Raw genomic sequence first — 16722 nt, forward strand, 5'->3', positions numbered from 1 at the left:
TTCGCTTTTGGTTGGAAAGAAGGGCGATTTTTCTGAAGGAGTATAGCAAGGTAACAGCACTGAAATCCTCAGTGACAAGAAAACTGAAAAGTCCTTTAAGAGAGTTTAATACAGCTTACACATATAAATTATTGTGGTTACAACGTTTTTTCACCGTAAGACTTAACAAAGTGAACAAGATCATAGCTGGCTCATGTAATAATTGACGGCGCTATGATAGGACTGTCTGCATCCCAGATGCAAACTGTAATAACCAGCATCACCACCAAGTGGCATTGTCGCTGTCCTTCTTTACATACCCACTGGTCCCTTTTCCATGCTTTTTGCAGAACTTGATTACGTCTTTGTTTTTCTTTCTTAGTTGTTTGTATTTCTGAGTGAAATCCTGATAAAAGTTCTCCACAAGTTCTCTCATTTCGTCCTCATTCTGGCAGGTCCTTCCTACGAGGAATTAGTTCGAAAGATTAATATTGCGATCTTGGGAATAAAAGGGTTCATGTAAGTCATAACAACAAAGATTGTTATTTTTCATAATGAATGCAGTTACCTGAATGCTTGATTTTTCTTCCGCTCAGCCATGGAAATATTTCGTAGATCATCCCACATAGAACTAAACCTGCCAGAGCTCCACCTCCATACTTCAATGTTCCTTGAAAGAACGGGCTTTTTGGTTCAAAAAATACTAATTCCTCCTCCTCTTGCAGAGTTTCCTGTGTGAATTATATCGAAATAAAGAAACTGCTTAATCATCCATCGAGGCATGAATGAGGAAAACCCGGCGGTTATGCAAATCACATTCATTATCTCTTTTTTGAACTAGTTCCCTTGTGGTGACGAAATGACTTCGAAGTAAGGATTAGCATCAGCTGTTCAAGCCAAGAAGCCCACATTGTCGAAGCTCACGCCAGTTCCCTTGCTTATGATATCAAGTAAATAAAAAATTAGCGACTCCTAATTCCATGCCATACGGAGTAGAGCGTCACAACTCCTTCAAGACACGACAAGTTTCACTGAAAAGGGGCAAGTCTGATGAAATGTGCCTCGCCCACACAAAACGGGTAGTGACCGTTTAGAACGTGGCCTTTGTGCCTAGATTGCTTTACCACCACCAAGTCACCCCCACTTATTCTAAATAATCTTCCCATTTAAACTAGGCTGAAGGTAGTTTTCGCTTCCCTTACCTCACTCGCTTCATTTTCCTCCTCATTTTCATCTTTGTTATTCTTGTCGTCAAGAAAATTTCTTTCTATGTTTCTGTCTTGTATAAAGTCTTCAAGCTCTTTAGCGAGTTTTGTCGAAGCACCTCTTAGTACAATACCATGAGTCAGTTCCTTATCAACTACTTCAGTGACTGTGTACCAGGTAGTGGTGTGGTTAAATAAGTCTTTTCTCTTCATGTGAACATACATATCTAACAAAATGGCATCAGTTTTCCCAGTCCTCAGAGCATTCGCCAATTCTGAAAGATTGGCATACGAAGTACCTTCAAAAGATAAGTATGCCTTTCGTCAAATTAATTTGTCTGTTCATTCTATTATCTAGCATCTAAGAAATAAGGCTTCAATATCTGGCCCGCACTCGAATCCAAGCACTCATTAGCAGCGCTCACTTATTCATATAACTTGAATCGTTAAACGGTGCAGATAACATTTCTTCCACTTCAAACCATTGCCGCTATGAACTCAACTTGATCTGATTAGCTTGTAACCTCTCCCTACACTATACACTATATCCATACATTATCCAGCAAACAGGTAGTTAGAATTCTCCAAGTTATCAGGTTGAATTTATTATCTTGATCTTCACCTAAGTTCTTGTAACTAATCTATAAGAAAATGTGTAACAGCTAGAGGGGAGAATTAACAATCAGATCTTGGGTGTTAAGGGGTTCACGTTACGAAACAAATAGAATACGAGTATCATAGGTCAGTCGCACCAAGATCGAGGGTAAAAACAGTCAAGCGTACATTAATATCAATAACAGTGTGTAAACCGAAGCCAGTTTTCGCTCCCAAATTTTGCTTCTTACCTATATTGAATTTGTTAGACAATTTCCTCACCGCAATGCGCTGTTCTTGGGAATCTTTTATGGTGGAAATCTATTTCAGAGAGGAATAAGTAATAATTGATAAATTCTCTCTTAGAAAATCTTAACTTTAAGGCCGATCCTCTTGAGTCAGAGCGTCTCTTGACTTAGAACATACCTTAAATTCCCTCGTTTTCACTTGTTTATCGTACCTGAATAAATCTCACGCTACCTCTAATTTTACGTGCACGTTCTTTTTAATCAGCCCATTAAAGTTGGTTTTCGGTACCAACGCAGTTCGAATGAAAATGATCAGAAAACATGCTTACAACCTCAGGGTTATTCAATCTCAGGACCGGTGTATTGTCGATGTTAGCATACCACTCCATTCACAAAAGCTAATACAAGTGGAGTTAGAACTTAGTGCAGTTGCTTCTGTGTAACAATATTTGATACAGATTAAACAATGATCGTGTCTTGCATCCCTCTTAAGAAATCTCTGTTCCTCTTTTATTTGTGGTACTTTAACTCTTCTAAGCGTTATACGCACGTTTATGAGTTTATTTGCATCTCCTTGGGGTCCTCCGGTTACCACGACAACTGTCAGAGCAGTGGTAATAGCACTGGAGAAAAGGCCAAACACAATCATCCCGATTAAGAACCATACCATGGCAAACAGTTTAGCTGGATCAGATTTTGGTGTTCGATCTCCGTACCTGTAAAAAGGAAGAGAATTTTTCTTTAGGTTACACTTACTACGCAACTATTAGCGCCTCAAACAAACGTAACAAAAAGTCGCTAGCAGTCAATACTTTTATGATATATCTGCACATACTGACTGGCTAAAATTGCGCCTTCAATTTTTTGTCGCACCGTGAATGGGCGGCCGGAAAAAATCACATTTGAAGTCACTGGTTTATATTCAAATTATTAGAATGCTGTGCTTGCTGTAATAAACGTGAATGATATTCACCAGGAACTGCGATCATTGCTGTGACTTAAAAGTAATCAAAAAAGCGTTCTTTCACTAATCTGATGAGTACATCACCAAGCACGCAGTTTTAACAAATCGATAAAATCATAACGCGAAATATGTTATTAAAATGTAGACCCATAATCTTCGTGAAAGCAGATCATCAGATATGAAAATTTTATTGACCAGTGCTTAGAAAAGGATAAGTAATAAAGTATGATCTAAGTAATCACAGTAATCTAATTAGTTTAGAGGAAGGAGCAAGTTGTTTAGACCAATCACATAGCGAAATAAAACAAAGCCAAAGTAATCAGGGACTACTTTGGATAATCAATTGAAAATTGCTCCTAATACTAGCAAAAAAAATTGATCATTATATTCATCAACAATCTGGCGAGACAAATCGTCATAAAATGCTTACCCCAACGTTGTTACAGTGATAAAGGCCCACCATAATCCTTCACCAGTCCCTTTGACAATTGTTGGTGGAAATTCTTCCGGATTGCTGTGCGTATCCTGAAATGTTTGTGTAAAATGGAAGAGCGGTGGAATTAGAGATAATCATTTACAAGCATTTATGTGGAAAACTCGCCTTTAAATAGAGATAAGTCTGGGAGAAAATGGTCAAGGGTTCTTGTGGGCGACACTGTTTCCGCATGCGCCAAAGGTGCACTGAAGTACGCGCAGTGAGGATGCGCTGTCCATTTCAAGGGACCTACCATAGCAACCCAACCCCCGTATATCCTTCTTGTAGCTGTATCATAAGATTTTCACTTTGCAAATGAGATTCTATCTTAAAACAAAAAAAAGCTTAAAAACAAATCATCCACTTTCCTACCAATATCCAAATTAGCAGGGCAGCAGCAAGAGTCATTACTCCAAATATTGCGTATATGGGCCAGGAATTGACCACGCAGTTCGCCATGACCTTTTCGTAAGCCCCTAATTCTTTTTCTGTTTTCCTTTCAAGAACAACCAAGCCTGGTACATGAAGCACCGCCACAAACTTTGTTCCACTTGCTTCCTGTGCGCTCTCAACAAATTTGACAATTGGAAACGTCAAGTCGGCGTCATCCTCCCGATCTGCTGAAATAAGCCTTGTTGTTTTGTGTTCGTGTGTATGACATTCGCCGCAGGCTTCCAATACCAATTCTTCGATTGTCTGCCTCAGCGTGGATTTTCCTTTTGCGTCAAAGGAACTGGGATGAGCAACTACTTCTAAAGTTTCGGGACAATTGCAAGTTTCTGAAAATACACGATAGAGTCTTTTTTACAATTAATTTTAATATACTGATGAATGAATAAGCATATTGAATGTAAGAATTCTAAAAATTTAATCGGTTGTTTGTGACTGAATTGAGATTTCATCAAAATTTAGTGCTTAGTTCATCAAATGAAAACAGTTTCTCTCCGGTTACCTGAGGCTTAGGGGTCGAAAGTTAATGAATGTTTTGTGATGACTTGATGTTAAAAAAGGACAAGAGAAACTAAAGAAAGATGAAGAAAACACTGAGAAATAAGGGAGACGAAAGATTTTTAGTTTCTCTACCGTGAATTATCCATTGCATTCTTGTTCGTTGTTTGCATAAGATTAGATATTAATCAATGTAAAATTGTTAAGCAACGTTGTTAAGCAAAATTTTGATTGTAACACTTAATGCGTTACCTCCAAGTTCTACTTCACTGAAGGGTCCCAGTCCTTTTCGTGTACTTGCAGCCACTCGTATCTTGTATTCAGTATTCATATCAAGGTCTGTTAGAGTGATATGGTTGTCACACGTCATAATTTCGTCTGTTAGGGTCGTCCCGTTTTCAAGTGTCGTCTCTGCCACAATCTTGTAGCCAGTTAACTCGCCGTTGAGTTCGACAGGTGCCTTCCACGACACATTCAAGGAATTTATGCTGGTGTCGTCGATAGCTTTGACATCAAGTGGGGGAGATGTTGGGACTAGAAAAGGAAAATAGCATTCAAATTGTTATTTATTTGTGACATTGTAAAATTTTATTACATGAAAAAGGAGGAAAAGGCGAAGAGAAAAAGGGAAAAGTGAGTGAGGAAGGAATGAAAAATAAATGAATGCGTGAATGAGTGAATAAGTGATAGAAGGAGAGAGTGAATGAATGCGAGCACGAGTTTGTCAGAGCGTGAGTGCGTCAATTTGTGATTGCGCGAGTGGGATGAATGAAAGCGCGAACGAGTGAAAGCATGAGCGAGCGAGTGCGTGCGCCAGTAGGAGAGTTAACACAATGAACCAAGGCACGTCCAGATAGTGAAAGGCTTTAATCACAACAGGAAAACTAGACTCCGAACGAGTAACAAACAATATGGCCGACGCCACGAGGAGAAGCAGTTCAAAGCGCATGCTCAACCCAGATACCGCTGACCGGTACTGGCGTGACTTCTTTCTTTTTTTTTTTTTTTTAAGGAGGAACAAGAACTAAAAACAATTTAAAATACACTTAAGACTAACTAACAAATTGACACGCGCGGGCGAGTCAAAGTTCAGTGTTCAAAGTTCGGTGTTCAAAGTTCAGTGTCATAATCTGCAAAATGAGAAGGAGGACGGCGGGTGCGCGATGATCTCCGTAGGGCAGGCGGAGAAGGCACCGCTGAGGTGGCTGCATACTCCACTGGGGAAGGATCAGGGCAGGGCGACTGTGTAGCGAAATCATCCATGGTATGGTCAACGGGAGAGGCAGGGGCTGGACTGTAAGACTGAGGGTTGACAACTGGTGGGTGTGTGGAAGCTGCTATGGCCTCAGGGATGGCAGGCAAAGAGGGTGGAGGGTGAGTCGTTGTAGTAGGACCATCTTCGTCGTCAGAATCAGAGTCGTGTTTGCGCAGGGTCGGAGAGGCACGGAAGGGATCACCCAAGTCAGATGGGACCTTGAAGCACTCAGATAGCTTGACATGGTACGATGAACTTCGCAACTGGGATCCAATGAACTTTTTGATGTTGCAGAATGGAGGATCAATGGCTACAACGAGATAGCGGTCACGAGCACGAGACTTGTTGAGGTCAGAATGAAGGTACACAAGATCACCAATATCGATCAGGGGGGTAGGACGCCTTGACTGCACAGGAGCTTTGGAACGTTCACTGTGAGGATGGTTGGAGAGACGCTGCTCATGCTGGAGGGAAATTATGTGGTCATCTGCGAGGGGTAACTGCTTGTTTGAGAACTGATCCCGCTGGGTCCACATTTCTCGAGAGGAAAGCCCTCTTGAACGGATACGTGAGTTTAAGGCTGAAGTGGCTACGGCAAGGGTGAGGGGAGAGACAGAACTACCGAGAGGCTCCTGACGTAACAGCTCATTCTCCAATTCCTGGACTGCTCTCTCTGCAACGGGGTTCTTGTTGGGATTTTTGGCATGGCCAAGCTCAATTGTGATTCTGTGTTTCTTTAAGAGTGAATCATTGACAAGGGCCTTGAATCCGGGTGCAGGGTCGGTGCGGATCACAGCAGGTGGACCATCCATGGGGCGCATTTCCACGCAGAGCTTTATAATGGCATCACGCAAAGTTTGGTGGCGTTCGTTCTCAAGAAAGAGACTGGACGTGTAAGAGGTCACTGTTTCACGGAGTACAAAGATAAGTTGGCGAGAACGTTTTATGACATCTGCCGCAAAGGACTGCCCAATAGCTTCAGGTGGAGGCGAAGTGGACTGGTCAATTCGTGCTGTTGGTGATCTCTGAATTGCTGCACAGGAGTGGCATCCATCAGAAACACGGGAGACTGCCTTGTCCAGGTCGAGGGCAAACAGATAACGTTTGGCAACCATTTTTAACTGGTGACAAGAAGGGTGGCTGAGCTGAATGTGAAGGGCTGTCAAGAGGCCATCCAAGGCCTGGCGCGGGACAATAATACACTCTCTGGTCGGTGACAAGGGATCATGACGTTGGACGACGAGCAGGCCATCACTTGCGATTGAGGCGACCTGCAAATAGCGTTTGACGTCCTTGATGTTTGTGAGCTTCTTGGAAGGCCTTGTGCCTTGGACAAGGTGTGCGTGCGTGCGGCGTAGGTCTGGGCATTCAGACTGTATGGCCAACCAGGCCGGACGGCTGGTGAAAGGGAGGCGGGCATTGCCTTGGAGGATGTCCTGGACAGTCGCGGCTCGGACAACAGAATCTCTGGTTGAGGCGATAAACAGGCAAATCTGACAGGTTTCATTCTCACAAGGGGCAGCATTTCGACTCGCGAAGTCTGACTGGAGGATAGAGGCGCCGGAGACGTGTCGCACTGAGGCTTGGTAGCGGCTGACAACTGACAGGAAAGTAGATACGCGAGGACTTGCGGAGAACTCGCCGCGGCATAGTTTCTCATAAGCCTGGACGCATGGCTTACTGTCCGTTAGGATACAGGCTTTATTGGATGACTGGATGAGGTATGGACTGAAGTGCTTTGTAGCAGCAGCGATGGAGAGGGCTTCTACTTCGCATGGAAGCCACGTTGTCTGAGTGCCCCGCAGCTTAGCGCTGAAAAAACCGGCGATGTGTAGCTTGTTGTTGCGCGTCACATAGAGGGTGGCGCCTATTCCTGGGTCCTTGACTGCACCATCAGTGACGAGCCATAGTTGGTCCTCAGGTCTAGGTAAGGTGATAGAGAGGGCTGAGGATAGGGCCTTCTGAGCATTATGGAATGCAGCCCTGAGACTATCAGACCAGGTGATGGATTCTTGTGAAGTACGTCCAGCCGTGACAGCATCCAGCGGGGTTAGATAACTAGAGCACCGTGGGATAACACGAGACAGGACTTTGTACGCACCAATGAACGATCTCAAACGACCAACGGTGTTTGGCACAGGGTACGTGGCGAGGGTGTTGAGGCGGTGGGCACTGGCAGACAGGGTACCGGCAGACCAAATCCAACCAAGGATAGTGGTTGACTTGGGGTTGATTATGGTCTTGTGGGCTGACAAACGCAGGTTGCATTTGTGAAGAGCTTGCAGGACCCTCTTCCAGTTGTGGAGTAACTCTTGAGGGGTGTTGCCCCCGCAGTATAAATCATCGGCGATCTTGGCCACGGCTCCATCTTGAAGTAAGGGGCCTAGAACAAGGCACATAACCTCCTCTAGAGCAGTCTCTGAGCCAGGCATTCCCATAGCGGAGCGGGCATACACCCGTACACCTTTAAAGGGGGTGGCGACACCGCAGTACTTCATGGACTCTTTGGCTAAAGGGATCTGGTAGAAAGCACTTGTAAGGTCAGTGACAATTATGTGTGACCATTGGGCGATGAGCCGTAACGTGGAGTCAACATCGGGTAGCAGGGATGGTTGTGGTTTGCTGTATCTGCCCACATCAGAAAAGGCGGTGACGAGACGGGAACCACCATTAGGCTTCTTTACAAGAAAAGATGGATTGAGGTATTCAACGGTGATACCCACATCTTCGGGGCGGCGGAAGACTCCAAGATTCTCTAGGTCGTCAAACTTTTCCTGGAGCTCGATGAGCTTATCCCGTGCGTATTGGGGGAGGCGACCCTTCCGTTGAGGAGGTTCGACAGGACCCATGTTGACTTTGGCCTTGTATGCGCCAGCGGCTCCATTGTACCCAGGGAATTGCGGGTCGAATACAGTGTCGTACTCTGTAAGTAGTGATTGGAAGTCTGCACGAACGGTTTGGGGGAGGGTGTTGTCTGGATCAACCTGAACGGATGCAGAGTAACTTGTACTGGAGGGCGGCAACGGACGCTGAGCAGTAGGTGGGGGTGATGATGGGGCTTCGGGAGGCTCAAAAACAGGGATGACTTGGCAGAAGTGTTCGTGGCGCTTGAGAGTGCGGGGTACGCTTGATAGGTTAGGAATCCGTATGGCTCGGGCAACGCTGGAAACGACACCAGGTTGTGGCCACAACTGGGATGGCTTCAGATTGTGTGCACTGGGTGCGTCGATGCGAGGCTCTAGTGCGTACTCCGAGTCAGAAGGTGCATCGTCTGGTAGACGTACTTCCATGAACTCTCCAGGCCACACTGTCTGGGATGGAGCGGGGGCACGTAGGACAAATGCTCTACGTGCGGTTGCATGAGGGCTGGGTGGAGATTTGGACCCATACATGTAGACGGAGCCATTGCCTAGTAGTACCTCTCTCTTAGCGGGTCGGACAGCGATGTCATTCGTCTCCATAAAGGGGGTACCGGCAAGTACCTCAACATCAAGATTCTCAACTACGAGACCTTCAAACGCGAAGTTTGTGTGGTCCCGGGTGAAGGTGGTACGAATTTCTCCTATCACCTGGAGCTGAGACGAGCCATCAGCCTGTTGGACGGACTGGGCACTTGAGATTATCGGGCAGCCGAGGTGTTTCGCGGTTGACTGGCGTATCATATTTCCAGTTGCACCGCTGTCGAGGGTGACGCGCACGACTCGATGATCATGAAAGACATCCATGTAAGGGGACTGGCGGGTCTGCACACGGTAGGCCACCATGTCCGGGCCTGGCAATGTTGTGTCAGGGTCTGGTGAATCAGAATCAGGACTGGTCTCAGTTTCTTGGTCATTGTCAAGGATGCCGGCGATTTGTCGTGCTTTCACCATGAAACGCCTGTCACTGTCGGGGAGGAAGGTACACTGACTGAGGAAGTGGTTTGTCATAGAACGGCCAACCTGTTTACATAGAGGACAGACCTTGTCTTGGCGGGGCTGTCTGGGACGGGCTCTAGGAACACCCCTGCTACTCTGACGAGGGCGACGAAAATCATCTGCAACAGCAGCACGCAGGATTCTGGCATCATCCGACGTGCGGATTTCCTCGAGTAAGGAATTGAGGGCCTGCGAGATCTCAGGTTTGATCGAGGCAAGAGTACGGGATCTCAACTCTGTACCATAACGCTGCTTAACCAGTCGTGGGAGACTGGGGTGAATGAGGCGTAACCAAGTGAGGACCACAAAGTTTTCGAGTGTAGGAGTTAACTCCTCATCCTCCTGCACTGCTTGGCCGTTGTGGGTTAAGCCGTTGGCACGTAGCAATGAATCTTCTACGAATGCTGTGAGGCGCTGGTACAGATCTTCGGGGCGCTCATCAGCAGCCAGGTGTATTTCGGAAAAGTCAATGAACTGAGCCCCGGTGACTTGGAAACCAAAGTGCTGCCTGATGGTTTGCCAGATGAACTCGAGGGATGTAGAGTTTTTCACCAGAGTATTACGAGAGATAATTGGGCAATAGTTGGCGATCTGTCCTAACATCAGCTCGAGGAAGTTAACTTTTTGGCGGGCTGTCAGGCGACGAGCTAATGGCACTGATTCACCATCGTTTTGAAGACCTCGAAGCGGCTGGCCCCTGGTCTTTTTTAACCATGTGAATCCATCTGCGAGGAAGGGGGCGAAGTTGCTGTCCAAAGAAAGAGTGTAAATGAGGTTTTGTTTCCAGTTTTCAAAGGAATTGATAGATTCCACTTTGGAGAGGCACCACTGCTTCGGTGCACGGTGTGTTGCAGCCATAATTCACGTTTAGGGCTCTGGAACGTGTTGACACGGCGAAGGATACACTGTTTTGGCTCACGTGGACGAGGCGAAAAATAGCGTTCTTCGGCGAAAATATGGCCTGGGTAGAACCGAACACTGCCACCACGCCAGTAGGAGAGTTAACACAATGAACCAAGGCACGTCCAGATAGTGAAAGGCTTTAATCACAACAGGAAAACTAGACTCCGAACGAGTAACAAACAATATGGCCGACGCCACGAGGAGAAGCAGTTCAAAGCGCATGCTCAACCCAGATACCGCTGACCGGTACTGGCGGTGCTTGAATGCGTGCACGAGTTTGTTAAAGTGTGAGTGCGTCAATTTGTGATTGCACGGGTGGTGCGAATGAATGCGTGAGCGAAAGAGAGCATGAATGAAATGTAAGAGGATAAACAAAAAGAGAAATGTAACAGAGGATAGAGAGGTGAAAAGTATGGTTCTGTCTCGTTTTACTCGTACTTACTTTCTTCGTCAGTTGTAATATTCGAACATTCACTCCACTTTCCAGTTCCAATTCGTGTTCTACCGGCCAGGCGAATACAGTATTTGGTGTACACATATAAACCTGAAAAGCTTTTATTTCCTGCGTGAGGAGGGGTATCTACGATAACAGCTGTTTGGGAACCGTCTAACTTGCCGTTTATCTGTCTATAAGAAATTTGGTAACCCAGCAGATATCCGTGGATAAATGTTGTGGGTATTTCATTCCACTCAATCGCAATACTTGTTGAGCTTGTGTTGTATCCAGCTGAGATTTTTGGCGCTAGACTGGGTACTGTTGAAAATAAACAGCTCATTCAAAACTTTATTTAATGTATGGTACCAGATATTACCACAATTCTAGTGATTTTATAAAAAATTCGTAACTTTGCACTTGTGTCTTATCCAGTGAGAAGTACAAGCCCCTCAAGGTTGGCGAGCACACTCTTTACAATGCAACTGAACCTTTCTCAGAAACATCGTCGGTAACCAAAGGGGCAGTGCAAATTGTACGTGTTAGAGAAGTATTATATGATGTAGGTTCTGCTTTACATATATCTTATTAACCAAGCGCGAGGGCCTTATTGGGAGAATATCGGCCCGAGGTCTTGACAGTACGGACCTCGCTACGCCCGGTCCGTACAAAAAAGACCGAGGGCCGATATTCTTCCAGTACGGTCCCGAGCAAGCTTGGTTAATAAGAGATTTATTATACGACTGAAGTTCAAAGGGACACAAGTGCGGTATCATTCGGGACCATTCGGGACAGTGCCCGGTCCAATACTGAGAGAATATTGACCGGCAATAGAGCATTTTGATTGGTTGATTTTAGTTATTGGCCCTCTGACTGCCCGAGTCGTGTAATAAAAAATATTAATAACTCAGAGTTTTCCTACGACAGAAACTTAAAGCTCTTAGTGAAAGCAATAACTTATGAGAAAGTTGTCCGTAAGAGATGGTTTGGCCTTTATTCAGTGCATCCCAGAATCTTTTGTAAAGTTTAGTAATAAAAAAGTCCTCAAATCTTACCGTCCTCATCTGTCATAATGCAAACCAAGTCACTTTTTTTTCCATTGCCCTTACTATTAAATCCCACCACTGCTATGCAATAATTGGTGAATTTTTCTAATTTCTCAATAACCCATGTCAGATTGTTTTGTTCAAACACAGTTACGTCAAAGGTTTGCACACTCCGTCGCTTTCGACGCCGAGCAGATGATAACTCCTCATTCACGTATGCAATACGATACCCAAGGATTATTCCGTGCTGCAAACTTTCATTGATTGGTTTCCAGGTCACGTTGATGCTGGTAGAGCTTTCATTTCGGGCTGTGACGTCAAGAGGCGGTCCGCTAGGCGCTAAAAGATGATTGAAAAACGCTTAGGATAACTTATGATAGATTCCGGGCAAAGGGCGGAATAGGTTACTGATATTTTCGTATTTATAACGCTTTAAACCATCAGGGTGACTGCTGTTTTACTGCTATTTTTATTATTATTTCATGGAATATTAAAAGCCAATTTACACAGCCCACATATAGCATTAGCTAATCTTGGCGGGTATTAGTAATAAATAAGTAAATGCAACTCAGTGTAAGCTGAAGAGATTTCATTACTACTACAATATTACTGTAGTTATAAGCTATGCATTATTTTATTACACTATAAGCTAAAAGATACGTACAGTTGTCATACAAATTAAATACAAATTACTAGTAAGTTAAACAAGACATAATCAAATACAGGCAGAGTAGACTGGAAAGTAGAGAGGAGAGAATTGTGATCGCCATCTTATTTCTCCTAATACTGCTGAATCAATTATTAAGATAATTAACAAATGATAAACACCACAGCGTACACTATTGAGTTATGGATGCACGCGGGAGGTTGCTAAGCACGAAAGAAGCGTAATGGTCGCTCGAGGCGATAGCCGAGAGCGACTCTAGTTTCTTGAGTGCTTAGCAAACCTCCCAAGTGCATCCATAACTCAATAGTGTACGCTGTGGTGTTTACCATTTGTTTTATAACATAACATTGATACATTGTAGCTAAAGAGTTCCCTTTTATTTAAAAAATCTTACGCGACCAGAAAAAAACAAGCGCGCGCGTAAAAATAGTCTTTGCATTTGCTCACGTCAGCAGTGTACACCCATGGGCAAATGGGGGACGCTAAATTGACCAATCAGAGCGCGCGCTTTACTTTGGTTATGTTATAATAAGAAATAAGGACATGATCACCGACCTAAGAGGCTTTGAAATGTGAAGAGAAGAATAAGGAGAAAATAGATACTGATCTAAGAGTATAAAGGGTTAGGCCATATAAGACGTATGGTAAAACCGTAATTAACCAGGCCTGGTTGTTCAAACGATATTATCAAAAAAGATGATCTGTTTAACACAGTTTTGGGTAAGGCTGTCTGTTGAGGCCCACATCTTGGTTTTACCTCGCCGGTCCTATGTCCAGATAAAGGAGGAGGGCTGTGGTTGGATTAGCAGTTGAGCCACGTTAAAAATTTTGCATGCAATGCTAACGAAAGAACAACAGAACCTAATAGCCTGGACTACGCAACCTTTTGACATTGCTGCCTTTTCTTTTGAAACCTTCACTTAACGTAGAAAAAAGATTATTGCACTAAACTGATAAAGCCATGGACCCACCTTCTTCGTCAGTGTAGACGCATTGGCTGTTATTTATCTTTGTGATAATTTCACCCTTTTGGAAGCCCGCTACATTAAAACAGTAATTGGTGAATACAGTCAAATTGCTGAACAAATAAGTGCTTTCGTCGCCACAGAATAATCGACTTCGCCCTGTGGTGATATCAGCCGGACGATAATCTATTTTCAATCCATTTTGCTGACCGTCATCGATTGGGATTGGTATATTGTTGTCCCATTTCAATCGAATAGATGTCGAGCTTTCGTTGAATGCAGTGAAGTCTACTCTGGCTATTAATGAAAGAAAGAGAAAGAAATTTTATATCGAAAACAGAAAAGTTTCGAAAAGTTTCGAAAAGTTAAAGTGTAATAGAAGAACTCTGGTTCGCGAAAACCTCCTTCAGAATGGTCTGTTCGATAATCGGGTGGAGTTTTAAAAGAAAGGGCATTATTAAATCTGCAAGACGTGAAACTATTCAATGCGTTGAAAGTAAAATGAATAAAGGGGATAAGTTTCTAAGGAAATTGTGGTGCTGCTTCAGTGGGGTAACAAAGTAATTTGGTTTTATCAACTAAGTTGACATTGTAAATTACCCACCGTAAAGAGTTAAAAAGCTGACGTTTCGAGCGTTAACCTTCGTCATTCGCTCTGACGATGGCTAATTTACAATTTCAAGTGGCTTACATTTAGTGCTACATGTATTCATATGTTTTTAAAGGAGGATTATTCAAAGGAAAAAAATTCCGTTAAGGCGTCTTAAAAAAACACCTTTCACATAAATTGACTGATTAGAAATTAGCTGTGCTATATTATTACATGCATCAGAACATACCTCTCTCTCCACTAACCACTGACATGCATGGGGTACTATTGCCTTTGCCATATTCAGTAAAGGCCGCCACTTGGACACAATACTTCGTGTTTTCCTCAAGATTTGTGACATTTATCCCCTCTGAGTGACAACTAGTGATCAGCAAAGTCTCGTCATATTCAGAACCGCCAATTTTTATAACTGCGACAGTATAACCCTTTACTGTTCCGTTGGTAAAATTACTCTTAGGGATGGTATCCCACCGCACGTCCACATAGTTGTATGTTGTGTTTATCACTCTCGCGCCTTCTGGAACGGGCGCTGTTCCTGGATAAAATAATACGAATCATACACAAACATTGAGTGTCTAATGTAATACCCACAAGAAGAGTCTTATATTTCCTTTGGTTATGTCTTTACTCTGTCAGCATCTTTCGAAATGAGTGTAATTTCAAACAAGATTTTTTCATATTATCGCTTCACTTATTATATATCACAATTCACCAGTGCTTCTCTGGTATTCCACGGAAGATAACTGAGCACCTAGGCTGAAATGAACGTTTCTTAAAGCGAAAAAAAAAAACCGAATCTTTGGCATAATTCAAGATAACATTTATTGTTGACATTAAGATCGCTACGGCTGTACATAAAACTTAATCAAGCGCCTTGTCCCATCTTATCCTTCGCCTTCTTACATTAAGTCGCTAGCCTCACTCTAAATCGAACTAATTTTAACAAGAGCTCACTTCTACATGCTCACCTTTCATTTGGCCCTCGCACTTTATTACACCATAATATTCCTAGAGAGATAGAAATTCGAATAGTATGATTTAAGTATAACTCTAGCCCTAAAGTGAAGAAAGCCAACAATTTTCTCAGCAACCGCTTTTTTCCGTCTTACTCATGCAGAAGGCTTAAATTGGCACTTATTCAAGAAAACCTGCTTATGATTGTACTAGAGGTGCCAACACATTACTCATAGTCAGTTATGGACAATAACGTTAAACTCTGGTTAGGATACTGGACTTACTTATTTAATTCTAAGCTTTCTGGGTGCTAACCTGTCACTCAGAAATGACAAGGAAAACAATCTCTGAGAGTTCAATAAAAAATCATTCTTGACAGATACAACAGCTGCCCATTTAATTGGCTGTTGGTGTGTGACGTACTTAACAGCTTTTGACATCACCTTGACAGTGAATTACACTTAAAACAAGAAAGGGAATTGTGAGCAAATATAGCTAGGTGCAATCTCCACCGACAATACAATACATATTTCGCTAGTGCTGTAAGCAAACAGGTTTGAAGAATGACTTCCCTTTAACAAATTTGGTTTGACAACATGTTTTGGTTTCGGGATTGTATTCGTTATGACACGAGTTAAAACAATCTCCACCGACAATGTAATACATATTTCTTTAATTCTGTATGCAAAAAGTTTGAAGAATGACCTCCCTTTAATCGAAAAATGTCGGTTGACAACATGTTTTGGGTTGTTTTTATGACACTAGTTAGATAAGAACAGACTCGTGCTGCCCAAGGGTTTTGCCAAATTTCAATACATAAAACTGTAGATATGAATGCACTGAGTCTTTTTAACTAAACCTTTAATCCCTGCAGGTATTACATTAGAAGCTGGTTTATTATCCCATTCCAGATTTTTCTTTGTAAACGTTTTCCCGCGGTGAAACGGGAAAAATATACGAATCCCGTACCAAAACCTAAAGTTTGTTGTAATAATTTTACACAGCTAAAAGAAGAAAATAAAGGAAATTGAGACGCGAACAAACGGAATGTCAACCCATGCTTAAGTCGGTGATGTTTCAACTGATACAGTCATGCAAGTTCGAGACGATTTTTTCCCCAAGCAATTAGTTAAATACAGAATAATATCAACAATGACACCGTTATGGCAGAGTAAAGCAAGGAAACTGTACGATACTTGAAAAGTCACCATTTACAGAATTTCACATTGAAATTCTTTTTGTAGAAGAGGGGCAGTTAGTTAATGTCAGAATCGACCGTAGTCTTGGCACGCAATAATGTAAAATCTTACCTGCAAAGTGACTATGATAAAAGTTAAATTTAAGACCCATAATTTGTAGAACATGTTGGACTAGATTACGCAGCCATCAAAGGTGAACTTTTGAAAAGGAACTTTACATTTTCTGAGGAATATAATCGAGGGAAAAAACGCGCAATGTTTCATATCGCTAATTACACACGAGTCACTTTAAAGAGTCAATTTAAATTCCCCCTTGTAATTTGTAATGCAGGTGCTATGAAATTTCCAAACAAGAAACAC

At 43.1% G+C, this 16722-nt stretch overlaps 2 protein-coding genes and 1 long non-coding RNA gene across 3 annotated transcripts; 1 reads left to right on the plus strand and 2 right to left on the minus strand.

The window, feature by feature from the left end:
• Positions 1-91: 91 nt before the first annotated feature.
• LOC111323925 (uncharacterized) lies at positions 92-16671 on the minus strand. The gene is made up of 14 exons (XM_088739422.1): positions 16474-16671; positions 15178-15217; positions 14439-14744; positions 13606-13896; positions 11977-12306; positions 10931-11242; positions 4666-4947; positions 3838-4244; positions 3421-3515; positions 2577-2742; positions 2030-2099; positions 1182-1483; positions 548-710; positions 92-441 (listed from the first exon to the last, which is right to left on the minus strand). Exons 1-14 carry the CDS (start codon positions 16525-16527, stop codon positions 260-262), a joined length of 3000 nt encoding a protein of 999 aa, XP_088595548.1. The 5' UTR covers positions 16528-16671; the 3' UTR covers positions 92-259.
• Positions 362-1890, plus strand: LOC148719604 (uncharacterized). Its single transcript, XR_015993427.1, has 2 exons — positions 362-498; positions 821-1890. It is a non-coding gene; the product is annotated as an uncharacterized LOC148719604 (long non-coding RNA).
• LOC148719605 (uncharacterized) lies at positions 5262-10743 on the minus strand. Its single transcript, XM_088739418.1, has one exon. It carries the CDS (start codon positions 10441-10443, stop codon positions 5524-5526), a length of 4920 nt encoding a protein of 1639 aa, XP_088595544.1. The 5' UTR covers positions 10444-10743; the 3' UTR covers positions 5262-5523.
• Positions 16672-16722: the final 51 nt, after the last annotated feature.

The sequence above is a fragment of the Stylophora pistillata genome, chromosome 11 (genome assembly GCF_964205215.1).
Source record: "Stylophora pistillata chromosome 11, jaStyPist1.2, whole genome shotgun sequence".
Classification (NCBI taxonomy): domain Eukaryota; kingdom Metazoa; phylum Cnidaria; class Anthozoa; order Scleractinia; family Pocilloporidae; genus Stylophora; species Stylophora pistillata.

Bases quoted from the DNA above. Each gene is read 5' to 3' on its own strand.
- LOC148719605 (XM_088739418.1), bottom strand. From the start codon at position 10,443: ATGGCTGCAACACACCGTGCACCGAAGCAGTGGTGCCTCTCCAAAGTG.
- LOC111323925 (XM_088739422.1), bottom strand. From the start codon at position 16,527: ATGTTCTACAAATTATGGGTCTTAAATTTAACTTTTATCATAGTCACT. The intron at 15,218-16,473 runs GTAAGATTTTAC...CTATCTCTCTAG, and splicing joins TTATCATAGTCACTTTGCAG to GAATATTATGGTGTAATAAA. The intron at 711-1,181 runs GTAAGGGAAGCG...TAATTCACACAG, and splicing joins AGGAAAATGAAGCGAGTGAG to GAAACTCTGCAAGAGGAGGA.